The following is a 26,818-nucleotide window of genomic DNA, read 5'->3' as shown; positions in this document are numbered from 1 at the left end:
CTGCATTCAGCTTTCCAAGAGAAAATCTGGGAGACAGTTCCCCTGCTTGGTGGCCTGGTGAATGAGGTGTTGGCTTTCTACAGGTTGTTCAAGGTCAAATCCAGATTCCACTACCCATTTTTCTTTGAGACAGAGTCACACTGTCACCCAGGCTGGAGTGCAATGGTGCCATCGCGGCTCACTGCAACCTCTGCCTCCTGTGTTCAAGGTATTCTCATGCCACAGCCTCCTGAATAGCCGGGACAAGCAGCGTGTACCACCATGCCTGGCTAATTTTTGGATTTTTTGGTTGGCATGTTAGCCAGGCTGGTCTCCAACTCCTGACCTCAGGCTATCCACCCACCTCAGCCTCCCAAAGTACTGGGATTATATGCGTGAGCCACCACGCCCAGCATCAACTACATTTTTTTTTTTTTTTGAGACAGAGTTTCGCGCTTGTCACCCAGGCTGGAGTGCAATGGCGCGATCTCGGCTCACTGCAACCTCCGCCTCCTGGGTTCAGGCAATTCTCCTGCCTCAGCCTCCTGAGTAGCTGGGATTACAGGCACGCGCCACCACGCCCAGCTAATTTTTGTATTTTTAATAGAGACAGGGATTCACCCCGTTGACCAGGATGGTCTCGATCTCTTGACCTTGTGATTCACCCACCTCGACCTCCCAAAGTGCTGGGATTATAGGTGTGAGCCACCGCGCCCGGCAACCAATCTTTTCTGAAAGTTTGGAGCTCACTGGACAGAGCATAATGGTAATTCCTCCCACTAAAAGGCTGCCCCAGGTTGGGCACAGTGGCTCATGCTTTTAATCCCAACTCTTCGGGAGGCCAAGAGAAAAGGACTGCTTGACCCCAGGAGTTCAAGACTAGTCTTGGCAATTTAGCAAGACCCCAACAGCATAAAAAAATTAAAAATTCGCTGGGCATGGTGATGCCCACGTGTAGTAGACGGAGTCTTGCTCTGTCGCCTGGGCTGGAGCGTGGTGATCTTGGCTCACTGCAGCCTCCTGCTTCCAGGTTCAAGTGATTCTCCTGCCACAGCCTCCCGGGCAGCTGGGATTACAGGCACACACCACCAAGCCTGGCTAACTTTTGTAATTTTAGTAGAGATGGGGTTTCACCATGTTGGTCAGGCTGGTCTCAAACTCCTGACCTCGTGATCCTCCCGCCTCGGCCTCCCAAAGTGCTGGGATTACAGGCATGAGCCACCGCGCCTGGCCAATAAACCCACTTCTTTTCAAAGAATCCATCACACCAGGGCAAAGTGTAACCACATGTATGTGTCAGAGCACTAAACAGCCGTTTACAAAGCAGCACGCACTCGCTGGCACCCGATAAGATGTCTGTGCCGGTAGAACGCTTCCCCACAGTCAATGATCTTATAGGTTTTCTGGCTGCTATGAGTCTTCTGATGTGTGGCAAGGGAGGAGCTCTGGCTGAAGGCTTTCCCACATTCCTGACACCTGTAGGGTTTCTCTCCGGTGTGAGTTCTCTCGTGCCTCACAAGGGAGGACCTCTGGCTGAAGGCCCTTCCACACCGCTTACATTCATAGGGGTTCTCGCCAGTGTGAGTTCGCTCGTGCTGGTTGAGGGAGGAACGGTCGCTGAAGGCCTTCCCACAATCGCCGCATTCGTAGGGCTTCTCGCCCGTGTGTGTCCTCTTGTGCAAGGTGAGGTAAGAGCTCTGGCAGAAGGATTTCCCACAGTCTTTGCACGTGTAGGGCTTTTCCCCGGTGTGGATCCTCTGGTGCTGGGTCAGAGATGAGATCCTGTTGAAGGCCTTCCCGCACTGGCCACATGCGTAGGGCTTCTCCCCAGTATGAGTTCTCAGATGGCGCGTGAGGGTGGAGCTGTGCGTGAAGGCTCGCCCGCACGCCTGACACGCGTAGGGCTTCTCTCCCGTGTGAATTCTCTGATGCTCGCTCAGCGAATGTCTCCGGTTGAACCCCTTCCCGCACTGGTGGCACTCAAAGGGCTTCTCTGCTGCGTTGATTCCATTGCGTATGGTGAGCGCCACGCTGTGGTTCAGTGACTGCCCATTTTCCAAATACACAAACATGTCCCCACCGTGTTGACTAAAGTGACCGTTCCGGCTGACGGCATTTCCACATCCGTGATCTGCACAGGGTCTCCCATCAGCGTGTCCCATCTGACGGCGGTTTAAGACTGAATCGGATGCCAAGCTCGTCATATCCAGTTCACGGTCACACACGTGTTTCCCATTAGAGCTTCCCTGTGATAAAACGAGGGCTGAGCTCGGATGACCATTTTCCCCAAATCCATGGCATCCAGCAGCTGTGTCCTGAGGAAGTGCCACTGCTTGGATGGATGCCTTCTGGCTCAGAAGCCCCTGGGGGCCGTCAGGACTCTCCTCTAACTGCCTCCATCCCCCGTCTTCTCTGATAAGCCTTATGATACTTATTCCACTGGCTGGCTCCTCCTGTAAGACCACCTTCTTGTAAGTTGAGTCTTGGTTTTTCAGTACCGTCGTCCAATCTGAAATAAATTGAGGGGGAAACAATTTTTTTTAGAAGAAGAAGCGGCTACTTGAAAATCAGTGGGCCAGGCCGGGCGCGGTGGCTCACGCCTGTAATCCCAGCACTTTGGGAGGCTGAGGTGGGTGGATCATGAGGTCAAGAGATCGAGACCATCCAGGTCAACATGGTGAAACCCCGTCTCTACTAAAAATACAAGAATTAGCTGGGCATGGTGGCGCGTGCCTGTAATCCCAGCTACTCGGGAGGCTGAGGCAGGAGAATTGCCTGAACCCAGGAGGCGGAGGTTGCGGTGAGCTGAGATCGTGCCATTGCACTCCAGCCTGGGTAATGAGAGCGAAACTCCGTCTCAAAAAGAAAAAAGAAAATCAGTGGGCCAAAGTCCCTCCAACATCTACAAGGCCTGTGTGGACTGATGTTTAGATATCAGCTTTGAACATGGGGGAAGGATGGAAAAAGAGAGGTGGGCAGCGAGGAGGGCTACTGAGGGTGAGGTGCAGCAGCAGCCGATTGACAGTGATGGAAAAAGGCAGGGGGATCAAAATACAGAGAGAAATTATTCTGTAAAGCTGGGAGAATATGTCTGGCAGAGAGAAAGAATTATCAAGAAAGGAAAGAGGGAAGACACAACTAGAAACACGTACAGAATGGCTTCAAGATGAAAAGGGAGAAGGCCGGGCGTGGTGGCTCACACCTGTAATCCCAGCACTTTGGGAGGCCGAGGCAAGACGATCACCTGAGGTCAGGACTCTGAGACCAGCCTGGCTAACATGGTGAAACCCTGTCTCTACTAAAAATACAAAAAATTAGCTGAGCGTGCTGGTGGGTGCCTGTAGTCCCAGCTACTTGGGAAGATGAGGCAGGAGAATCCCTTGAACCCAGGAGGCGGGGGCCGTAGTGAGCCGAGATCTCGCCACTGCTCTCCAGCCTGGGCGACAGAGTGAGACTCAGTCTCAAAGAAACTAACAAAGAAAATGCAGCTGGGAGTTGTGGCCGATGCCTGCCCTCCATGGGAGGCTGAGAAAGGAGGATCGCTTGAGGCCAGGAATTCGAGACCAGCCTGGAAAACACAGTGAGAGCCCCATCTCTGGAAAAAAAAAATAGCTGGGAGTGATGGCAAGTGCCTATAGTCCCAGCTGCTCACGAGGCTGAGGCAGGAGAATCACGTGCGCCCAGGAAGGCAAGGATGCAGTGAGATATGATTGTGCCACCACACTCCAGCCTGGGCCACAGAGTGAGACCCTTCAGATAAATAAATAATAAAATGGCCGGGCGCGGTGGCTCACGCCTATAATCCCAGCACTTTGGGAGGCCAAGGAGGGCAGATCATGAGGCCAAGACATCCTGGCCTCGAAACCATCCTGGCCAACATAGTGAAACTCCATCTCTACTAAAATACAAAAATTAGCTGGCCGTGCCTGTAGTCCCCGCTACTGGGTAGGCTGAGGCAGGAGAAGTGCTTGAACCCGGCAGGCGGAGGTTGTGGTGAGCCAAGATCGTGCCACTGCACTCCAGCCTGGTGCCTGGTGAAAGAGAGAGAGTCTGTCTCAAAAAAAAAAAAAAAAAAAAAAAAAAGTAAATAAATAAAACAAGAAAATGGGATATTCTTTTCTCTGTACCCAGAGAGAGGTCACATAAAGTAGTAAGAGAAGGGGAAAAGCTGACAGGAGGTGAACTGAGGGTGTCTGAGGACGGTCTCTTGGCACCATCCTTACAGAACCGGGGCCTTGTGAAGAGGCCTCTACCAATGTTTCCCCAGATGCTCCTGCCACCCTGACGCTTTCCATGTGCCCGATTCTCACCGGAACAGGAGGCTCGAGGAGTTCCTCTTTCCTCCATCCACAGGGCTTCACTTTGCTCCACGTGGGCAGAAGCCACTGGCTGAAGACGTAAATGCCACATCCACGAGGAAAGACGAGTGGCTTGTGGGGTGTGTGCCGTGGAAAATGGACCCTCCTCCATCCCTGCATCAGCACATGGGTTCTTCAAGGCTTCTGCAAGAGACGAGACTGCACTGGAGAGGTGGCACAAAGTAAAGATTTCATTTTCTAATTTACAAAATCACAGGTCTGGCTGAGCATGGCGGCTCACACCTACACGTTTCGAGGCCCAGAGGCAGGCGACGACTTGAGCCCAGGAGTTTGACACCAGCCTGGGCAACATGGCAAGACCCCGTACACACACACACACACACACACACACACAGACACGCACACACAAATACACCCATACACACATGCACACACCCATACACACACCCACACCCCCCCATACACACACCCATACACACACATGCCCATACACACATACACCCATAAACACACGCCCATACACACACACACCCATACACACACCCCCATACACACACATGCCCATACACACATACACCCATAAACACACGCCCATACACACACACACACCCATACACACACCCATACACACACATGCCCATACACACATACACCCATAAACACACGCCCATACACACACACACACCCATACACACACCCATACACACACATGCCCATACACACATACACCCATAAACACACGCCCATACACACACACACACCCATACACACATACACACCCATACACACACATGCCCATACACACACACCCATACACACACATGCCCATACACACATACACCCATAAACACACGCCCATACACCCACACACCCCCATACACACACCCCCATACACACACATGCCCATACACACATACACCCATAAACACACGCCCATACACACACACACACCCATACACACACCCATACACACACATGCCCATACACACATACACCCATAAACACACGCCCATACACACACACACCCATACACACACCCCCATACACACACATGCCCATACACACATACACCCATAAACACACGCCCATACACACACACACACCCATACACACACCCATACACACACATGCCCATACACACATACACCCATAAACACACGCCCATACACACACACACACCCATACACACACCCATACACACACATGCCCATACACACATACACCCATAAACACACGCCCATACACACACACACACCCATACACACATACACACCCATACACACACATGCCCATACACACACACCCATACACACACATGCCCATACACACATACACCCATAAACACACACCCATACACACACACACACCCATACACACACACCCATACACACACATGCCCATACACACATACACCCATAAACACACGCCCATACACACACACACCCATACACACATACACACCCATACACACACATGCCCATACACACACACACCCATACACACACATGCCCATACACACATACACACCCATACACACACATGCCCATACACACACACGCCCATACACACATACACACCCATACACACACATGCCCATACACACACACACCCATACACACACATGCCCACACACATACACACCCATACACACACATGCCCATACACACATACACCCATAAACACACGCCCATACACACACACACATACACACACACCCATACACACACATGCCCATACACACATACACCCATAAACACACGCCCATACACACACACACACCCATACACACACACCCATACACACACATGCCCATACACACCCATACACACATGCCCATACACACATACACCCATAAACACACGCCCATACACACACACACCCATACACACACCCATACACACGTACACACCCATACACACACATGCCCATACACACATACACCCATAAACACATGCCCATACACACACACGCCCATACACACACACACCCATACACACACACACCCATACACACGTACACACCCATACACACACACGCCCATACACACACACCCATACACACACACCCATACACACGTACACACCCATACACACACACACACGTACACACCCATACACACACATGCCCATACACACACACACCCATACACACACACGCACACACAAAACTGGCCAGGTGTGGTGGTGTGAGCCTATGGTCTCAGCTACTTGGGGTGGAGGCAGGAGGATCACTTAAGCCTGGGGAGGTCAAAGCTGCAGTGAGCTGTGCTCACCACACTGCACCCCAGGCTGGGCAATGAGAGTGAGACCCCGTCTCAAAAAGAAAAAAAAATGACAGATCCTACATTTCTCCCGAAAACCAGTAAACGAATTGTCAGTAAATACGTGAAAGGCTGCTACTCCGGGCAACAAGAAGGAAACTCCGTCTCAAAAAGAAAAGAGGTTTAATTGACTTAAAGTTCTGCATGGCTGGAGAGGCCTCAGAAAATTTACACACTTGTGGCAGAAAGGGAAGCAGGTGCCTTCTTCAAAGGCATCAGGAGAGATGAGAGAGCAGGGGAAACCATACAACACCATCCCATCAGGTGGGCGTGGCGGCTCACGCCTGTAATCCCAGCGCTTTGGGAGGCCCAGGCGGGCGGATCACAAGGTCAGGAGATCGAGGCCATCCTGGCCAACATGGTGAAACCCCGTCTCTACTAAAAATACAAAAAATTAGCTGGGCATGGTGGCGCGTGCCTGTAATCCCAGCTACTCGGGAGGCTGAGGCAGGAGAATTGCCTGAACCCAGGAGGCGGAGGTTGTGGTGAGCCGAGATCGCGCCATTGCACTCCAGCCTGGGTTACAAGAGTGAAACTCCGTTCCCCTCCCCGCCCAAAAAAAAAAAAAATTAGCCAGGCGTGGTGGCACGTGCCTGTAAACCCAGCTGCTCAGGAGGCTGAGGCAGGAGAGTCACTCGAACCCGGGAGGCAGAGGTTGCAGTGAGCTGGGATCGTGCCATTACACTCCAGCCTGGACAACAAGAGCGAAACTGCATCTCAAAAAAAAAAAAGATGACCTCACTCCTCATTTGCCTTCCACCACGATTGCGGGGCCTCCCCAGCCATGTGGGACTGAGTCCATTACGCCCACTTTCCTTTATAAATGACCAGTCTTGGGTACGTCTTTACTAGCAGTGTGAGAACCGACTAACACACTAGACCAACGTGAACCGACGAACACGGGAATTCGTGACGCTTGCCTTACCCAGCGAGACCAGGTTCCTGTAGTTCTCCAGCGTCACCTCTCTGTACAGCTCCTTCTGAGCAGGGTCCAGCAGCTCCCACTCCTCCTGGGAGAAGTCCACGGACACATCCTCAAAGGTTACCAGTTCCTAGAATATCACAGTGGTTCTGCTCAAGATGGGCCCATTGGTGCCCACGTTCACGGCAGGAGGGCGAGCTTGGCGGCACCAGGGGAGTTCAGAAAGGTCAAGGTGCAAAGTGCAGAGGTCAGTTTCTACTGGCTGCCTTGTGAGTGCTTGTCCTTGGCCTAAAAGCAGAGGGACAGGGCTGGGCGCGGTGGCTCACGCCTATAATCCCAGCACTTTGGGAGGCCGAGGCGGGTGGATCACGAGGTCAAGAGATTGAGACCATCCTGGTCAACATGGTGAAACCCCGTCTCTACTAAAAATACAAAAAATTAGCTGGGCGTGGTGGCGCGTGCCTGTAATCCCAGCTACTCGGGAGGCTGAGGCAGGAGAATTGCCTGAACCCAGAAGGCGGAGGTTGCGGTGAGCCGAGATCGCGCCATTGCACTCCAGCCTGGGTGACAAGAGCGAAACTCCGTCTCCAAAACAAACAAAAAGATCAGTCAGTTCTCTTTGCTTCCAGACTCAGAGCTGCATGTTACTAGGCACAGACAGTGTAAGAGGAGGAATCTGCTACAACAGCCCTGCTTCACCGAAATATGGTGGAAGCTTCGTTGTTTGAGCACAGGAAGGGGCCCATAGCACTCGGGCCTGAATGGCTTCCCGGTAATCCACGGTACAGCACGGCACCTGAGCTGGTGTCTGCTGGAAAATCCGCTCCCATTATTAGTCACCTTCCACCAGGCCCCACCTCCAATGTTGGTGATTCTTTTTCTTTTTTTTCCTTTTTCTTTTTTCATTCAAGAATTTTCTTCTTAGACCACCAACGTTGCTGATTAGAACTAGACACGAGATTTGGGCGGGGCCAAAAATCCAAAGCAGATCGGCCTGTGACCCCTAAGGCTCTACACCACTTCCTGGGCGGCCCTGCCTGCTCTCCAGGGGAAGGTACTGGATCCCACCTGCTGATGGCGGTGGCTGCTGCCATCACGCCGGCAGCAGCAGGGAGGTGCCACTGAGGTCACACACTCCATGGAGCTGGTGGGGAGCGGTTTGGGAGCCACCCAAACTGCAGCTGTGGATCGGAGCCTCCCTGTGCTCTCCAGCGACCTGGGAACAGGCAGGATCTGTCCTGCTGGGTGCAGCTGCAGACCTGGGCCTCCCACTCCAGGAAGCAGGCAGGAGCTGGAATCAAGTGGCAGCCCTGCCTCTTCCAAGTTGGTGACACAGGAGCTCCCGGGTGCAGCCGCGGCTGCCCTCCCAGGCCCAGGACTCAGGCATCTTTGCAGCCTGTACCCTCAGGGATCTCAGGAAGGACCCCCCCCCCAAGTCCCTGTAGGTTCAGGGGTGTCTGTTTCCACTGCCTGGCCTCTGTCTGCTCCTGAAACCTGCTTCAATCTCAGAATGGGGGTTAGGGCCAAGCCCCAGGACCATGAATGGCAGCAGGAGGCAGCTTAATTCCTGGGTGGAAGCAGTAGGTCCCCAGTAAGGCCCCACCTTCAGTCCACGGAGGGTCTGAAGACCGGGCTGGGCTGCCAGTCCTACAGACAACAGGGGGGACTCAGGTGCCTCCTTCAGCCTGCCCACGGCCACCCATGAACCAGCTGGCACATACGTCCTCCCGTCTGAGATCCATAAAAGCCCTGGGCTCAGCCTTAGCAGGGCAGAGGACAGCCAGAGGACAAAGAGGGCAAAGAGATGACAGGACAGGACCACCAGCTGCAGAGAGGAGCACCCTCTCCACTGAGAGCTGCAGAAACAACCTGCCGGCAGGGAGGGGCTACCCTGTCTGCTGAGAGCTTCATCCGAATGGCTTGGCTGCAGGGAGGAGCCACGCTCTCTGGGGCCTCCTATCTGCAGAGCCCTGAGCACTGGAGCACACAACGTGCCCGCAGAGAGGAGCTGCGCACTTGGAGCTGTTCTAACAGTAAACAGAATCTCTTCTTCACCCTCCCCTCGTCTGCCTGCCTCATTCCTCCTAGATGCAGGACAAGAGCTTGGGCAAAGGCACCACACAGCTTTCCAGCCAGGAAAACCGACACCCCTGAGATCCTGTAATCCTGTCTCCCGGGAAAGGCCGTGCTCAGTCCCTCTACAGGGGGGTCATTCCTTCCGCTTGGGAGCGGCCCGAGTACCTCGTCCCACACACACCTGGGGAATTCTCTGGAACTTTCCACATGGCAAGGGGTCTCCTTCTCTACCAAGGACTGAGTTTCTGGTGGGACTGTTCCCTCCGGATATACTGGGCACCTTTTGGGAGGGTGACGACATCTCACCTGGGGCCAGCGGGGTGGGTGCCCAGCAGCCATTCTCTCCTCTCCGGAAAAGCAGGTTCCTGGGCAGGCAGAGCTGTGGGGAGAAAAACTGTGCCGTGAGTACGAGACCAAGGCCCGTCCCCAGATGCCAGAGCCCATGGCCTGGAGAACCTCCATTCACCTGAAGGGCCCCATACACGGGGGGAGGTGAACTGAAACCAGCACCCAGGACTGAGGCCAGGGTTTTTTTTTTTTTTGAGATGGAGTTTCACTCTTGTTACCCAGGCTGGAGCACAATGGTGCGATCTCGGCTCACCGCAACCTCCGCCTCCTGGGTTCAGGCAATTCTCCTGCCTCAGCCTCCCGAGTAGCTGGGATTACAGGCACACGCCACCGTGCCCAGCTGATTTTTGTATTTTTAGTAGAGACGGGGTTTCACCATGTTGACCAGGATGGTCTCGATCTCTTGACCTCGTGATCCACCCGCCTCGGCCTCCCAAAGTGCTGGGATTACAGGCATGAGCCACCGCGCCCGGCCCGGTTTTTGTTTTTTAAGGGACAGAGTCTCCCTCCGTTGCCCAGGCTGGAGTGCAGGGGTGTGATCACAGCTCATGGCAGCCTCAACCTCCTGGGCTCAAGCCATCCTCCCAACTCAGCCTGTAGCTGGAAGTACAGGCCCCACCACGCCCAGCTGATTTTTTTGTGTTTTCTGTAGATACAGGACCTTGCTAGTTGTCCCAGGTCCACAGCTCCTGGGCTCGAGGGATCCACCTTCCTTGGCCTCCCCAAGTGCTGGGATTGTAGGTGTGAGATGCTATACCCATCCACAGCCAAGGGTCTTAAAGGCCCCGTTTTATTTATGAAGGTACTGAAATCGTTGGAAGCAAACAAGTTTACAAAACACTGAGGCTCTGTTAGGAAGTGAAGCGCTCCACATGTGTCTCCTGAGGCTGTTTTCACAAGCTGCCAGTAACCCAGGGGCTTAAAATGACAGGAATAGGCCAGGTGTGGTGGCTCACGACTGTAATCCCAGCGCTTTCAAAGGCCAAGGAGGGCAGATCACCTGAGGTTGGGAGTTCGAGACCAGTCTGACCAACATGGAGAAACTCCATCTCTACTAAAAACAGAATTAGCTGGGTGTGGTGGCGCACGCCTCAGGAGGCTGAGGCAGGAGAATCACTTGAACCTGGGAGATCGTGCCCCTGCACTCCAGGCTGGGCGACAGAGAAAGACTCCATCTCAAATAAAAAAAAAGTTGGGCCCAGCACGGTGGCTCACACCTGTAATCCCAGGACTTTGGGAGGCTGAGGTGGGTGGATCACCTGAGATCAGGATTTCGACACCAGCCTGACCAACAAGGCCTCTCCCGGTCCCGGTCTGTGGGGCATTGCCACAGCAGCTCCAGGAGGTTCATACAAGAACCAAAGGCAAAGCATCTTTTTCTTTTCTTTTTGTGTGTGTGCTTTTCAGGTCCCAAGCAACCCCATTTCTACGAAAAAAAAAAAAAAATACAAAATTAGCTGGGCGTGGTGGTGCATGCCTGTAATCCCAGCACTTTGGGAGGCTGTGGCGGGTGGATCACCAGGTCAAGAGATCGAGACCATCCTGGTCAACATGGGGAAACCCCGTCTCTACTAAAAATACAAAAAATTAGCTGGGCATGGTGGCGCGTGCCTGTAATCCCAGCTACTCGGGAGGCTGAGGCAGGAGAATTGCCTGAACCCGGGAGGCGGAGGTTGCGGTGAGCTGAGATCGCGCCATTGCACTCCAGCCTGGGCAGCAAGAGCGAAACTCGGTCTCAAAAAACAAAACAAAACAAAAAGAACCAGAGGCAAACAGACACTGTCTCCTTGCTCTGAGGGGCTTCGCATGGGGGACGCTTGGTAGGTGTTGCTGGGAGTTACAACCTGCCGGCCTTCCCTCTGCCCTGACATGGGGAAAGGCTTCCTTTGCACTTGAGACTTTATTTTTTAATTTTTCTGAGATGGAGTCTCACTCTGTCGCCCAGGCTGGAGTGCAGCGGCATGGTCATCTCGGCTCCCTGCAACCTCCGCCTGCTGAGTTAAACGATTCCCTGCCTCAGCCTCCGAAGTAGCTGGGATTGCAGGCGCGCTGCGCCCAGCTAATTCTTACATCTTTAGTAGAGACAGGGTTTCACCATGTTGGTCACGTGCAATTCTAACCGCCTTGGCCTCCCAAAATGCTGGGATTACAGGCGTGAGCCACCCCATCTGGCCCACTCTTGGGACTTTATATTATAGCTCATGGCAATGGGTACAGGACCTCCAGCCCCATAGCTCCTGCAGACCATCTCTCTAGTGGAGGGTCCTGTGAGCCACCTGAGGATGGAAGAGAGATGGGTACGGGAGAGATCAGGGAGCTTAGGGTTGCAAGAGCAGCAGAAAGGTCAGCTGCCTCCTCATTCCTCAATAGGGGCGCTTGGCCATAAACAGAACGGAGGCTTGTTATCTTAACAGGACTGCGTGCTAAGCATAAGTGCGGTCTCTCCCCCCGGGCACTGTGGGCACTGGGGCCTGCATCTTTCTCTGGGCAGGGGCAGGGCGCTGAGCTGCATCCTTGGGCTTCACCCACTCTGTGCCAGGAACGCCCTCCAGATGTGACAACCAAAGACGTCCCCAGACATCGCCCAGTGTCCCCTGGAGGGCAGGATCGCTCCTCCTGGAGACCCTGCGATGTAGCCTCATGGAGTGCGAGCGTGGCAGCCGCCCTGTCTTTAGGGTAGAGTCGAGGCGTTTTCTCCCTGTCCTTAGAGGCCGGGCCTCAGAGCTAAGGCGTCTCTCAGCCAGGGGCCTTTTCACAGGGCAAGGGCAGACCGTGCCATCCTGGGCACTGAGGCCCTGGGGGGAGCTGCCGGCCCCCGACTCCCCCGTGGGACCCCTAACGCGACAGGGTCACGCCCCGACCACCCGGCCACGAAAGGACCAGCAGCACTAGAGCCCCGGCGGGCCCGGAGCGGAGGTCGCGGCGCGGGAGGCGGTGGCACTTACGGGTGAGCTGCCGGGAGCCGCGCGCGCCGGCCCAGGTGGGCGCAGGTGACCATTGGGGCGCGCGCTGGGGTGCCACGCAGGGCCCCCGAAGCGGGAGCGCCCCGTGCAGGCCGGCCGGGCTCCCCTGCGTGTCCCGGGGCGGCCTCCTCCGCTCGGCCCCTCGGACGCCCCACGCAGGCGCCCCTCGGGAACTCGCCGCCGCAGCCGCAGCCGCCAACCCCGGACGCGCGCAGAGACGGACTCGGCACTGCGCCGGCTCACCCCGAGCCTGCGAACTACGAGTCCCAGCAGGCTCCGCGGCGCGGCGCTGGGCTCCCGACGCCTCGAGCTGGGTCACAGCGCCGCCTCCGGGCGGGCGGCATCTCCGCAGGACCGCGTTGCCTCTGAGGCTGTCGGATCCTGTGCATTCTGGGGTTCGCGGGGCCAATCCTTAAATCCCAGCTCCGTGGTTTCCCGGCGGCTTGCCATTGAATATTAACAACTATTATTATTTATTAAGCAAATTATATGAACATGCAATGCATTCCATATTATTAAAATGATTGCTTAAGCAATTGTTTAGGACTATTAAAGGTTAATCTGTGATTGTTATGGAAAAGGAAAAAAAAAGACCGAGTTTCGCTTTTGTCATCTAGGGGGGAGTGCAATGGCGTCATCCCAGGTTCAAGTGATCCTCCTGCCTCAGCCTCTTGAGTAGCTGAGATTACAGGCGTGCGCCACCACACCCAGATTATTATTTATGTTTTTGGTAGAGACGTGGTTTCACCATGTTGGCCAGGCTGGTCTCGAACTCCTGACCTCAAGTGATCCGTCTGCCTCGGCTTCCCGAAGTGCTGGAATTACAGTCATGAGCCACCACGCCCGGCCATGATTGCTGAAATAACTGTTTAAATAAATTGTTCAAATAGTTTATTATTCTGATTGGTATTTTTCATGAGAAATTATAACAGCTAAGCGACTATGATTAACATGCTATAAAGGTTCATAACAGGGTCACAGTGAAGGCGTTAGTCAGTTCTCACAGTGAGCCACGGGCCACCACGCCGAAGTTTTTTGTTTTTTTTTTTTTTTGAGACGGAGTTTCGCTCTTGTTGCCCAGGCTGGAGTGCAATGGCGCAATCTCGGCTCACCGCAACCTCCGCCTCCTGGGTTCAGGCAATTCTCCTGCCTCAGCCTCCCGAGTAGCTGGGACTACAGGCACGTGCCACCATGCCCAGCTAATTTTTGTATTTTTAGTAGAGACGGGGTTTCACCATGTTGACCGGGATGGTCTCGATCTCTTGACCTCGTGATCCACCCGCCTCGGCCTCCCAAAGTGCTGGGATTACAGGCTTGAGCCACTGCGCCCAGCCCACACCTAAGTTTTGTATTTCGGGTTTTTTTTTGGAGACAACAGTCTTACTCTGTCGCCCAGGCTGGAGTGCAGTAGCGCGATCTCGGCTCACCGCAGCCTCCACCTCCCAGGTTCAAGCAATTCTCCTGCCTCGGCTTCCCAAGTAGCTGGATCTTCTGCAGGCACCCGCCACCAGGCCCAGCTGATTTTTGAATTTTTAGTAGAGATGGGATTTCACCATGTTGGACAGACTGGTCTCAAACTCCTGATCTGCCCGCCTCAGCCTCCCAAAGTGCTGGCATTACAGGCATGAACCACTGTGCCCAGTCAAATGAAATTACTATTTAAATATTTAATATTCTACTGTTATTCATGAGAAATTAAAGTAAGGAAACGACTATACTTAATATACCATAAAGGTTCATGATATAGTCTGAGTAACGGCATTAATCAGTTCTCACACTGCCTAAGGCATGCGCCACCACATCTGACTGATTTTTGTATTTTTAGTAGAGACGGGGTTTTGTCATGTTGACCAGACTGGTCTTGAACTCCTGGCCTCAGGTGATCTACCTGCCTCGGCCTCCCGAAGTGCTGGGATTCTGGGCGTGAGCCACCACGCCCAGGCAATAAATTAATAATAACTGGGAATGTTTGGACCGACAGAACTGCCAAGTTCAGGGGCAGGACTGGACCCCGGTGTAAACTGGGATCGAGGTGCCTGGACGACATAGTGGGTAGCCTCCATCACAGCTGTTTGCTCCGGATTGGCACGCCCTACTCCAAGCAGCTCCATGTGCCAACAGCATTTCCTCCTCCCAATTTCAAGTTCAGGGAAAAATAAAATTCTTTCTCTAATAGTTCAAACCAAGTCAGAATGGAGGATTACTGAGGCAGGTGCTCCAGAATAGATCACAAGCCCATCTGTAAACTATCGATGAGAGGTGGCCGGGGGCACAGGATGGCCTCCAGGACAGAGCTGAGGATGGGGCGAGAGGGAATTACCCAACGGCCCTGTGGGGTCTGAAGGAGGAGAGCATCCCAGTGGCCTGATGCAGCTTGGAAAGACCGGAAAGTTCTGTGCGTGGCCATCGGTTCCCCAGGGAGCCACGTGGGCAGTCCCCGGCCCCCAGCCCATGCTGGAACTCACCCATGGCCCCATTTACCTTGAGACTTGAACCCAGACCTCCTGCCTCCTGGCCCAGGGCTCAAGCCACCCGCAAGCTGCCCATCAATCTCAGAATCGAACTGAGTTTCACAAAACATTCCGTTTCCTGAACTACGGACAGCCCTGGAGGGTGAGGCCCCACGCGAGATGCCCCTTGCAAGGCTGTGGCCTTCCACTGGTGTTGCTGACTGGGGAGAGGAGGGAGAGGACACTGGCTCTGCTCCCAAGACAGCCCATCTGGAACACAGGGACAGTTCTAACACCAGTCCTGCCTGCGGGGAGGATGACAACACAGCGCCTGCCCACCCCGCGGCGCTGGGCGCCCTGTAGCAGCCCCAGTGGTATTGCTCCGAGCTCGGGGCTGCCCACCAGAAAGATCCCAGCAGCTTCTCGGTTTGAGAAATACTTAGTGAATGACCTTAACTGGGCCACGGGCACAAAGCCTGGGGTGTGTGTGTTGGAAGCAGCACTGGCAGAGAAAGCACTGTGGGGACGAGGAGCCAGGGATGCCTGGGGACAGCCCAAGGTGGGTGGCTGGACGGGTGACAGGGGAGGAGATCTCCCTTCTGTGGTCAGGTTTTGTCAAAAACGCAAATGAGTTTATGGAGAAATGTTGCAAAGATCCCAAAACATACAGGCTCATATATAATTATATATATAATATATATAATTTTATTTTTATTTCTTATTTTTTTTTTTTGAGATGGAGTTTCGCTCATTACCCAGGCTGGAGTGCAATGGCGCGATCTTGGCTCACCGCAACCTCCGCCTCCTGGGTTCAGGCAATTCTCCTGCCTCAGCCTCCTGAGTAGCTGGGATTACAGGCACGCGCCACCATACCCAGCTAATTTTTGTATTTTTAGTAGAGACGGGGTTTCACCATGTTGACCAGGATGGTCTTGATCTCTTGACCTTGTGATCCACCCGCCTCGGACTCCCAAAGTGCTGGGATTACAGGCTTGAGCCACTGCGCCCGGCCTATGTTTTCCCTTTTATTCTCCACAGGGGAGCAGCAAGGGGCCAAGGAGAATGACAATCTGGATGGGCAGGGGATGTGAATGCCAGGCTGCCCTCATAGCTGCTGCTGGAGCCCTGTGGCAGGAGTGTGGGGTGGAGGAGCCGGGAGACACAGCAGGTGTGCGTCCCCCTCCCTGCTCCTGGTGTGGGGCTGGGCCCCTGCGGTCACAGCCCCTGCTGTCCTGGAGTGTTTGGGGAAAGCGGGTGCCCCGCGTGGGCGTTGGGAGGCTCTGAGGACCGTCTCTGTGCACGGGGACTTGGACCGAGATTCTGCTGCCACCTCCAAGTTCCTGGGTGTCACAGAGGAGCAGGGGACACACTGGGGGACGCGGCCCAGCCTGCCAAGCACCGAGGGACCGCTGGGGCATCTGGCAACTGACATCAAAGCCCAGTGCCTTTCAGGGGAGCGGGGTGTGGATGGTCGGGCCATCTGCCCAAGGCCCAGCAGCCCAAGACTGCGACCCTAGCTCTGCTATGACGGGCCAGGCTATGTATGTGACCACAAGGCGGTGCCAGCCCAGGGCCCAGCTGGCGTGCCTCAGCACACCGGGGTCTCAGAGGCGGACAAGGTGGAAGCATCTGCGGGCTTGGTGCAGGGGAAGATGAGGGCACCCCCGGGCTCCCGCCTCCACCTCTGCCCGCTACTGTCGCTTCCAGAGACGGCCTCGCTCTGTTGCCCAGGCTGCAGTAGCAGGATCACGGTGCACTACAGCCTCAACCCTCCTACGCTCAAGCAATCCTCCCGCCTCAGCCACCCACCCCACACCCAGCTAACTTTTTTGTAGAGATGGGGTCTTGCTATGTTGCCCAGGCTGGCCTCGACCTCCTGGGATCAAGCAGTCCTTTGGTCTCAGCCTCCTGAGTAGTTGGGGCTTCAGGTGCAAGCGATGGCTGCAGCTCTGGGCTGAGTATTGGAAATGTGGCCACCGTCGTGGCCCACTTCACACTCCCACCTTTCCAGCATAACCCTGCAGGCCACGGATTGTGCTGTCCAGCTCTGCAAAGACAAGACTCGCCCCTCAGCCCCCAGAGCTGGAAAGACACAGACTCAGGTGCACGGAGTGGAGCCCGGCGTGCGGAAGGTGCAGAGCAGGCGCCATGGCAGCGGCCACAGCCACACCTGCCCGGGTGGGAACGGGACAGAGGGGCTAGAGCAGATAGCACAGCAGCCAGAGTCCCATCCAAATTGAGGTGGGGACGAGGCGACGTCTGGCCACCCAACAGGCCTCGGGAAGCAGGGTCACAGGTTGCGTTGGCCAGCCTCCTTGATGGAGGACCACGAGCAGGGAGGGACGCCCCAGGGCACGAGGGGGGCTCCCGAGAAGCTCAGGGTCACGGGAGCAAATATCAGAGCGCTCGAGTTGAAGCCAGGAGCATCCGCCTGTCCTGCTCAGGCACTGGGACACAGCCGCCAGCTCTCCCTGAGGCACCTCTGGAGCATCGCCAGAGGGTCCAAGAAGTGCCCCCCGACCCTGATTCAGACGTTGTCATGTTGCCCACAGCCAGGGAAGCAGGGCCACTGGGGAGGGCAAGCACGGGCAGTCCCCAAGGCCACGAGGACGAGGGCCACAGACGAGCTGCCAGCAGCTGCCCTGGTTCACCCGGTTTGCTCGTGTCCAGTGGGATCCCCCAGAGACTCTACCCAGGAAGCTGGAGCGAGCCGGGCCTTCCCCTCGGGGTGAGAGGGTGGGCGGCTGCCGACCCCCAGTCCTGCCCAGGCTGCCTGTGCGCACAGGGGGCTGCGTGGCTTTGTGGGCTCAGCAGCCGAGCCTGCTCCTTGATGGTCAGAGTTGAGCAGGGAGGGGAGGGGATGTTCCAGGATGCCAGCAGGTGAGAAGCACGCAGGAAGCAGAAGTCTCTGAGACCCCTGCAGGCTGGCCTGGCTGGCAGAACTGGTTCCCCAGCCCCCGGGCCTTCACTCCCTCCAACGTGGACCTGTGCCCCCATCTAGGGCCTGGTGCGGCAACAATGGAGGGCTGGACCCTGACCCCATGTCCCGCCATCCTAGGACAGAAAGGGCAGGAGCCAACCACCAGGCTGGGGAGCCTCTCTCCTTTTTCTCCTTTTAATGATCTCATTCCAAAGAGCCATGTCCTGACCAGGAACGTTTCCCAGGAAGGGGACGTGTTAGTGCAGCCACGAGAGGCCTCCAGACGCCTCGAGGACCCCATCTCTAGCTGAGGGCCACTGGGCGGGGACAGACAATGACAAGGGGCAGGAGACAGCTGCTCCGCTGCCCTGCCAGCCCCAGGTGCTGTGCCAGAGCCTGCCCCATCTTGGGCTGTGGCTAAGGCACCAGGTCGGTGGGGGCATGGGCTGGACTGGGCAGTCGCAGCACGGGGCCTCAGCAGGCCTGCGGCTCACAGCCCCCCACCTGCAGCCCCTTGCTCAGGAGGAAGGCGTCCTGCTTGGGGTCACGGCCCAGGAAGTGCTTCAGCATGGCACTGGCGTCCTCGGAGCCGCCGGGCCTCAGGATGCAGCTTCTGTAATCCATGCCCACCTGCCGAGGAGACAGAGGGCGCTGCAGCCAGGTGGGGACCCAGGGGGAAGGGCACAACCCCGCCCATGGGGGCTCAGAGCAACCCCTTCCAGGCTCCCAGGGAGGTCTGGGGACCGCCTGCATCAGCACGGGTTGGGAGCGTGAGCGCCTCTCATCACAATCTCAGAGCTGGGTGTGTACTGAGGGACCAGCAGTGCCCCAACTCCAGAGGTGGTTCCCCGCATCAACCCCCACTGAAACCCAGGCTGAGCCTGCGGTGGGACAGGGCAGGGCTGGCCTCAGAGCTGGCAGCCACCTGCTCCTAGAGAGGGACTCTGGCGGCTGCCCTGAGCCTGCGTCGCAGCATGTCACGGGGAGGCGCGGGCTCACATGGCGCAACAGCCCAGTGCACAGTGCGGAGCGGGACTGGAGGGGCAAATACATGCAAAGGCCAAGCCAGGCCTCCCCAAAGAGGGCTCTGTCTCAGCACACGGCTCCCAAGTCAGAGACACCTCACTGGGGTCTCCGCAGTGGCTGGCGCTGGCCACCTCGCTGTCTCGTCTCTGCCTCACCCCTCTGTAGTCCCGAAGGACTCCTCTGGGAAGACGCGGAGCTCCCAGCACTCACAGCCCCAGGCCTGCGGGTCCAGCGTGGAGCTTCCTGCAGGGCCCGGGGAGCAGCACCGCGCCGAGACCAGCAGGTGCCTCGGCCAGGCTGGCTCACCTGGCACACCCAGGACGAGGCCAAGGTCGCGCTGTTCTCGGCCCCACCCTGCTGTTCAGGATGCCCTCCCCGGACCCCAGTCCCCATGTACCTTGCTGTTCAAGATGCCCTCCCCAGACCCCGGTCCCCATGTACCCTGCTGTTCAAGATGCCCTCCCCGGACCCCGGTCCCCATGTACCTTGCTGTTCAAGATGCCCTCCCCGGACCCTGGTCCCCATGTACCCTGCTGTTCAAGATGCCCTCCCCGGACCCCGGTCCCCATGTACCTTGCTGTTCAAGATGCCCTCCCCGGACCCCGGTCCCCATGTACCCTGCTGTTCAAGATGCCCTCCCCGGACCCCGGTCCCCATGTACCCTGCTGTTCAAGATGCCCTCCCCGGACCCTGGTCCCCATGTACCTTGCTGTTCACACGCCCTCCCCGGACCCTGGTCCCCATGTACCTTGCTGTTCACACGCCCTCCCCGGTCCCCATGTACCTTGCTGTTCAAGATGCCCTCCCCAGACCCCGGTCCCCATGTACCTTGCTGTTCACACGCCCTCCCCGGACCCCGGTCCCCATGTACCTTGCTGTTCACACGCCCTCCCCGGACCCCGGTCCCCATGTACCTTGCTGTTCACACGCCCTCCCCGGACCCCGGTCCCCATGTACCTTGCTGTTCACACGCCCTCCCTGGACCCCGGTCCCCATGTACCTTGCTGTTCACACGCCCTCCCCGGTCCCCATGTACCTTGCTGTTCAGGATGCCCTCCTGCTTGAAGCGCGTGTGGAACATGTCCATGGAGTACACCTCGCTCCACAGGTACCCGTAGTACTGGGCGTCGTAGCCGCCCGCCAGGTGGCCGAAGGTGGCAGGCATGTTGGTTCCTGGGACAGACACATGGCAGGGTTCACACTGCAGCCCCCACCCTGTGCTCCTCCCCGAGGTGAGGACGTCCAGCCAGACTCCCAAGATCCCTGCCTGGAACGGGGAGAAGCCAGAGGACCACAGCGAGGGCCAGAACCAGCCAAATAACTTCTAGAACCAGAGCCCAGCCACGAGGCGAGGGCCACAAGTTTCTGCCTCTCTCCTGGAAGGACAGGGGCTCATTGAACGGAACCGTCAGCCGCAACGAACTCCCCAAACTCCCGCGGCGGCTCCCCATCAGCCCCACCAAAACGCCAGGCTGAGCCACAGTGCAAACATCCCCGTTATGAGACCGCATCAATAAACCAAGGCATGGCTATGCGACAACAAAGGACACGCTGCTTCAAACGCTTTCAGAGGCTGTTTAAAGTCTATGGAACGGTGAACCCACAGAACACAACGCATGTTAAAATCACGCTGTTTCTGTATCACGTGTTCACACGTCACGGACCCACAGAACACAACGCATGTTAAAATCACGCTGTTTCTGTATCACGTGTTCACACGTCACGGACCCACAGAACACAACGCATGTTAAAATCGCGCTGTTTCTGTATCACGTGTTCACACGTCACGGACCCACAGAACACAACGCATGTTAAAATCGCGCTGTTTCTGTATCACGTGTTCACACGTCACGGACCCACAGAACACAACGCATGTTAAAATCGCGCTGTTTCTGTATCACGTGTTCACACGTCACGGATCCTCTCTAGTGCGTATGAACACACGTGCATGCAGGAGAAACAGGTGCAAATCAACACAGGACCCGCTTCCTCCCGTCAGGACCTGAGATTTCTAGTCCTTCCTGTCCCTTCCCAGGCTCTTCAAAAAGCAAGTATCACAAATTTGAATTAACGAAACACTAGCTTCACTAAAAGCAAAGGCTCCAGAGAACGAACTCCTCCTCGGGACTGGGCTGCACGCCCACCCCTGACCCTGGGCCTGCAGCTCGTCTCAGCTGGGGCTGTCCCCGAGGAGTCTGGGACACACTCCATGGCTCCCCAGCAGAAACTACTGCACTTGTGAAGTGAAGCATGGGGACCAACTCCTTCACCCTCCCGGGAAAGCGGCTGAGGCCCCAAATTCCAGGGTGCTCCAGGGTGGCTACCTGGTGTGGCTGGGACCCCGAGGATCTCCTGGCAGAGCCGTGCATACTCCTCAGCGGGGTCTGCGTCTGTCTGTGTGTGCAGGGCCTGGTCTACTTTGGCGAGGACGATCTGGCGCAGGTTGAAGAGGCCTGGGCAGGAGGGGAGGGAGCTGGTCTCTGCACCTGCCCCAGCCCACTCTGTCCAGAGCTCTGACCCCCTCGGGGAAACATGCCAAGTCCTGGCTGGGTGCCGCCACCCCTGGGCCAAGCGCCCTCCCCAAGACAGGGTGGGTGCACGTACCTGTGTTGGCCTGCCGGGACTCGATGAGCTTCTCCAGGAGCTCCTGCGGCACCGCGCTGCCTGTGCGGTAGTGCTGGGACATCCGCAGCAGCGGCTCCTTCTCCCACACCCAGTTCTCCAGCATCTGCGACGGCGCCTCCACAAAGTCCCGCTCCACATGGGTACCGCTGAACATGGCGAACTCCGCCTGTGGGGGTGGGGCAGAGACTCAGAACGCCTGTTCCCGCCAGCCTGGCCCATGTCAGCTGCCACAGTGCAAATGTGCCAGGTGCACAGGTGACACACTGGGCCCGGCCCTCCCGCCCCAAACTTGGAAAACGACCAGGACCCGCAGGCCCCTGGGCTGCTGCCATCTGCCTGTGTCAGCAAGACACCTAAAGATGCCAGCCACACGCCTGTCCCTGGAGGCCACCCACGCTTCTCCCCATCCACAGAGCCACTGTACCCTGAAAGCTTTGTACCCGAGGGGCAGAGAAGCCGGTGCAGTTGGGAGCTGGGGACGGCCAGGTCTGCGTGAGGACACTGCGAGGTGTGCTGCGTCTCCCTGCTTGTGTGTGTGGAACCTTCCCGAAAAGCACAACCCTTGACCCAGTCCCGCAGGAACCGTGGCTGGCAGCCGACGGCCAGGGGACCCCTGGGTGATCCTTAAGGTCCTCTCTGTGACACCGAGGCTTTTCCAAGGACTGCACAGCCACGCTCCTCATCCTGATGACTGACTGCACAGAGGGACTCGCCGTGCCAGGCCCCGGGGTCAGAGACAGCAACAGGCAAGGCAGGCTTCAGGCCCGTGTGCGCTCCTGCGCGGATGTGCCCATGCGTGTGTTGGCTCTGAGCCCCGTGCAAACACCAGGGCAGGGAAGCCAGGAAAGGTGGACACACAGTCGGTCCTCACTCCAAACTCCGTGTTTCCTAACTCGCCTGCCAAGATCCCCGGGAACCCGAGGCCAGCACTGCGGCGCTCCTCAGACGGGGCGCTGTCTTCTGCTTCCGCTCATTCTGTGAGCAAGGGTGCTTTTCTCAGTGTAGGGGCACGGTGTTTGCATCTTTGTGCTCTCAGTGATTTTGCTGTTTAGGCCCCAAGCATTGTGCCGAGCACTGTCTCGTGCCCCTCAGCGCCAGGAGGCCACCACGAGCCACACGGGGACACCCTGTGTGTGCGAGCTGCGTTCAAGCATGGGTAACAGCCACCGGTCACGTGTTCGACGTGAACCCACCAGCGTCGCACAGCATTAAGGCGTCTTGAACCCGAAACACACACAATAAGCCTCTGGATTGATCAGTGGGCAAACAGGTGACCAGAGACTCATGGGAGCCCAGCCCTGGGTCCCCTGGGAGGGACAGCTACACGTGTGCTTCTCAGGGTTCTCAGCGCCTTCACGGGACAGAACTTTTCCGAGGAATGACAGCTGACTGTGTGCCAGGAAAGATGCTTGCCACAAGATGGCACCGTGTTGGCCAGGCTGGTCCTGAACTCCTGATGTCAGGTGATCTGCCCACCTCTGCCTCTCAAAGTGCTGGGATTACAGGTGTGAGCCACTGAGCCCGGCCAGATGTGACTGTCCTTGGAAACTGGATGTCTAAGGAGGTCACTAAGGTAGCATGCCTGGGGGCCCTGCAGGAGGAGCTGCGGACCCACACAGAAGGACGAGCACACGAGGACACAGAGGAGGTGGCGTCTGCAGGCCAAGGACAGGCTCCAGGGAGCCAGCCCTGCTGACGACGTGACCGCAGACTCCAGGCTCCAGGACCAGGAGGACATACACGCTCTTTGTCTAAGCCCTTGTCTGTGGTGTTTTGCTGGGGCAGCCCCAGGACACAGGCATGAGAAGGAGCCGCCATCTTCGGGTGGCATCGGATGAAGGAGCTCCCAGGTGGGTGCAGAGAGCCAGAAGCTGAAGCCCCGAGCTCGGGCCCCACTGACCACAGGCAGCCCCAGCTCCTGCCCGGGCCCCGCACCCACCTGGGAGCAGAGCTGGTGCATCACGTGCCCAAACTCGTGGAAGTAGGTCTCCACCTCGTCATGCTGAAGCAGCGAGGGCGCGTCGGGCGTGGGCTTGGTGAAGTTGGCCACCATGGCCGCGATGGCAATCTGGCGGCTCCCGTCCTGCCGCAGGCAGCCAGGCTGCAGGCCGAAGCAGGCCGCGTGCCCATACTTCCCTTCCCTTGGGGGTGGAGGCAGCGTCAAGTCCCGTGGGCACTTGAGTCCCCAACTCCACATCCCTCAATCCACTTGCTGATAACCCAGACCGCTGGGCGCCGAGGTTCTAAACCTCCCTCTCAGCCAAAGCAACTTGGCACCGGGCAGCATGAAAACCAGGGCCTGGCCCCAGCTGCCATCCCTCCTCTAAAGGACTCTGGCCTGGGCAGAGCTGCACCCTGTCTGGGTGGCCAAGTGAGAGTGGAAACAGGACAGCTGCATTTTCGGCCCCCGTGGCGTGCCCGTGGGCGCTACATCTCGGGGTTCATCCCCGAGACCCTGCGAGCAGGCAACGACTTCCTTCCCATCTCAGACGGGAGTGCGGGCTCTGAGGAGACCCAGGGCCTGGGCGCCCCGCCCCCTGCCCCCCACCCTCACCCCCGCCCTCACCCCTGCCCTCACCCCTGCCCCCCCTGCCCTCACCCTGCCCTCACCCCTGCTCCCCCGCCCTCACCCCTGACCCCCCCTGCCCCCCCGCCCTCACCCCTGCCCCCCCCGCCCTCACCCCTGCCCCCCGCCCTCACCCCTGCCCTCACCCCTGCCCCCCCGCCCTCACCCCTGCCCTCACCCCTGCCCCCCCTGCCCCCCCCGCCCTCACCCCTGCCCTCACCCCTGCCCTCACCCCTGCCCCCCCCGCCCTCACCCCTGCCCCCCCCGCCCTCACCCCTGCCCTCACCCCTGACCCCCCCTGCCCTCACCCCTGACCCCCCCTGCCCCCCCCTGCCCCCCGCCCTCACCCCTGCCCCCCCTGCCCTCACCCCTGCCCCCCCTGCCCTCACCCCTGCCCCCCCCGCCCTCACCCCTGCCCTCACCCCCGCCCCCCCGCCCTCACCCCTGCCCTCACCCCTGCCCCCCCCGCCCTCACCCCTGCCCTCACCCCCGCCCCCCCGCCCTCACCCCTGCCCTCACCCCTGCCCCCCCCGCCCTCACCCCCGCCCCCCCCTGCCCCCCCCGCCCTCACCCACCGCGGGTACAGGTCCAGGTAGAACTTGCCGACCACGTCCCCCGAGGCCGCGTCCCTGGCTGTGTAGAGCTGCACGTCCTCGTGCCAGGCGCCGGCGCCCTCCTCCTGGTGGAAGGCCAGCCCCAGCAGCTCCTGGTAGATGCCCAGCAGCCCCTGTGTGACCACCTGCACGGGGAAGTACTCCTTGAGCAGGTTCTGGTCCACGCGGTAGCGCGTCTCCTCCACCTGGTTCATGTAGTAGCGCATGTCCCAGGCACGGATGCACCCGTCGAAGGCCAGGCCCCGGCGCTCGCACTCAGCTCGCTTCAGCTCCAGAATCGCCTCGCGCTCCTGCTCCCCCAGGGGCTTCAGCTTCTGTGCCAGCTCATCTGGGAGGGCGGGAGGTGGGTGTCTCGCCTTGCAGGCTCCTGCATGGCTCTAGGTTCTCCCACCCGCAGCCACAACTTCGTCAGGCTCCCCGTCCCTCTGAAAGCTCCCAGCAACCCCTCCCAAGGCCCATCATGCTCACGTTCAGGACAAGGGGGCGGAGGGACCGGTGCAGGCATGGGGCTGACACCAGGGCCTGGGCGCTTCCCTGTTCTGAGGGTCCCCCCAGGGGAGTGAGGGAGCCGGGGCAGGGGTCGGAAGTCCCTCTTCATGGAGGGAAAGATCAGGGCTCTAGGGATAGCACCAGCTGCCCCCAGGGTGACCCTGAGAACCTTCGTCACAGGGACCCCAGTGGAGGAGGAGGAAGGGCTACCTAGGAAGGTGGCCACGGTCTGGCTGGTCTTGGCCATGTTCATCTCCAGGACATAGTCAGCGTGCGTGCAGAACCCCAGCAGGCGGGACTTCTGGGCCCGCAGCGTCACCAGCTCCTTGAGGATGGCGCAGTTCTCCTGCAACCGACATCACCGTGCTGTCGGCCAGGGTGCCACTCCCTCCACCTCCGGGCCAGGGGCTCATCCCAGCTCTGTCTGGCCTCCGGCCCCTGCCCCTCTCCAGCTGTGTCACTACACAGCACTTCTGGTCACACCACGAGTGTCATTATAAGCCTCAGAACGTGGTGTGGGCACTGGGGATGTGTACACAGAATGCGGTGTGTTGGGGGCTTCTGAGGAGCCTGCACATAGGGACGCCCCCGTGTCCAGGCCCTGGCTCCCAGTCTCAGGACTCTGCCCACCTCCACTGGCACACGACATGCACGCAGCCTCACCTCAGGGACTGGCACTGCTGACCAAGGTTGTGGGGGGGAAACATGACAGATGTGCCCATCAGCACGCTGGCTCCACAGGGAACCCAGCTGTGACCAGGCAGGTGCGCAGAGCCGCCAGTCAACTGGGGGCCAGGTCGACCACCAGCAGCAAAGTCTCTGAGGCGGCACATGCTCTGGGACCTGGAACTCAGCCCGCCCATGTGCTCTCTCTTGGCCCGGCCCTTACTCTGCCACTAGCACCCAACCCTGGGGACCGGGACAGTATTTAGAAACAAGGACTTGTAGGGCTCAGACCCCTGCCCAGTTGACCTTCCAAGGTGCGCTGGGGAAGCTGAGGTTCGCCCAGCCCATGGGTCCGCCTACTCAGCCATACAGCAACGAGGGCTCACTGCCAACATGTAGAGGGAGGCCCCCCATTTGAACCAACCACGGTCCTGGCCCCTGACCAGCAAGGAGCCCTCCTCTTCAGTGACCGGTGCCCGCCTGTCCACTGCCCCCTGCAGTGATTGGCACCCGCCTGTCTTCCTCTCAGTGATTG

General features: G+C 57.9%; 2 protein-coding genes across 6 annotated transcripts in view; both read right to left on the bottom strand.

Annotated features, from left to right (window-relative positions):
* Positions 1-1,253: 1,253 nt before the first annotated feature.
* Positions 1,254-13,152, bottom strand: ZNF554 (zinc finger protein 554). 2 transcript variants are annotated; one of them, XM_035287233.3, is made up of 5 exons: positions 12,910-13,152; positions 9,923-9,995; positions 7,544-7,670; positions 4,290-4,481; positions 1,254-2,488 (listed from the first exon to the last, which is right to left on the bottom strand). In XM_035287233.3, exons 1-5 carry the CDS (start codon positions 12,960-12,962, stop codon positions 1,296-1,298), a joined length of 1,638 nt encoding a protein of 545 aa, XP_035143124.1. In that variant the 5' UTR covers positions 12,963-13,152; the 3' UTR covers positions 1,254-1,295. The 2 variants fall into 2 exon arrangements, with proteins under 2 accessions (XP_035143124.1, XP_078217596.1); XM_078361470.1 differs by lacking the exon at positions 12,910-13,152 and having other exon boundaries at positions 9,798-9,961.
* Positions 13,153-18,481: 5,329 nt separating this feature from the next.
* Positions 18,482-26,818, bottom strand: part of THOP1 (thimet oligopeptidase 1) — a 29,563-nt gene continuing 21,226 nt past the window's right edge. For all 4 annotated transcript variants that reach the window (XM_078361466.1, XM_078361465.1, XM_078361467.1 and 1 more), the window contains 7 exons: positions 25,828-25,963; positions 25,090-25,456; positions 23,888-24,089; positions 21,928-22,114; positions 21,648-21,776; positions 20,360-20,496; positions 18,482-18,927 (listed from right to left, as the gene is read on the bottom strand). In XM_078361466.1, the coding sequence (XP_078217592.1) occupies positions 18,772-18,927; positions 20,360-20,496; positions 21,648-21,776; positions 21,928-22,114; positions 23,888-24,089; positions 25,090-25,456; positions 25,828-25,963 (1,314 nt within the window). In that variant the 3' untranslated portion in view covers positions 18,482-18,771. The remainder of the gene's footprint in view (positions 18,928-20,359; positions 20,497-21,647; positions 21,777-21,927; positions 22,115-23,887; positions 24,090-25,089; positions 25,457-25,827; positions 25,964-26,818) is intronic.

The sequence above is a fragment of the Callithrix jacchus genome, chromosome 22 (genome assembly GCF_049354715.1).
Source record: "Callithrix jacchus isolate 240 chromosome 22, calJac240_pri, whole genome shotgun sequence".
Taxonomy (NCBI): domain Eukaryota; kingdom Metazoa; phylum Chordata; class Mammalia; order Primates; family Cebidae; genus Callithrix; species Callithrix jacchus.
This window is presented reverse-complemented; position numbering and strand designations above follow the sequence as displayed.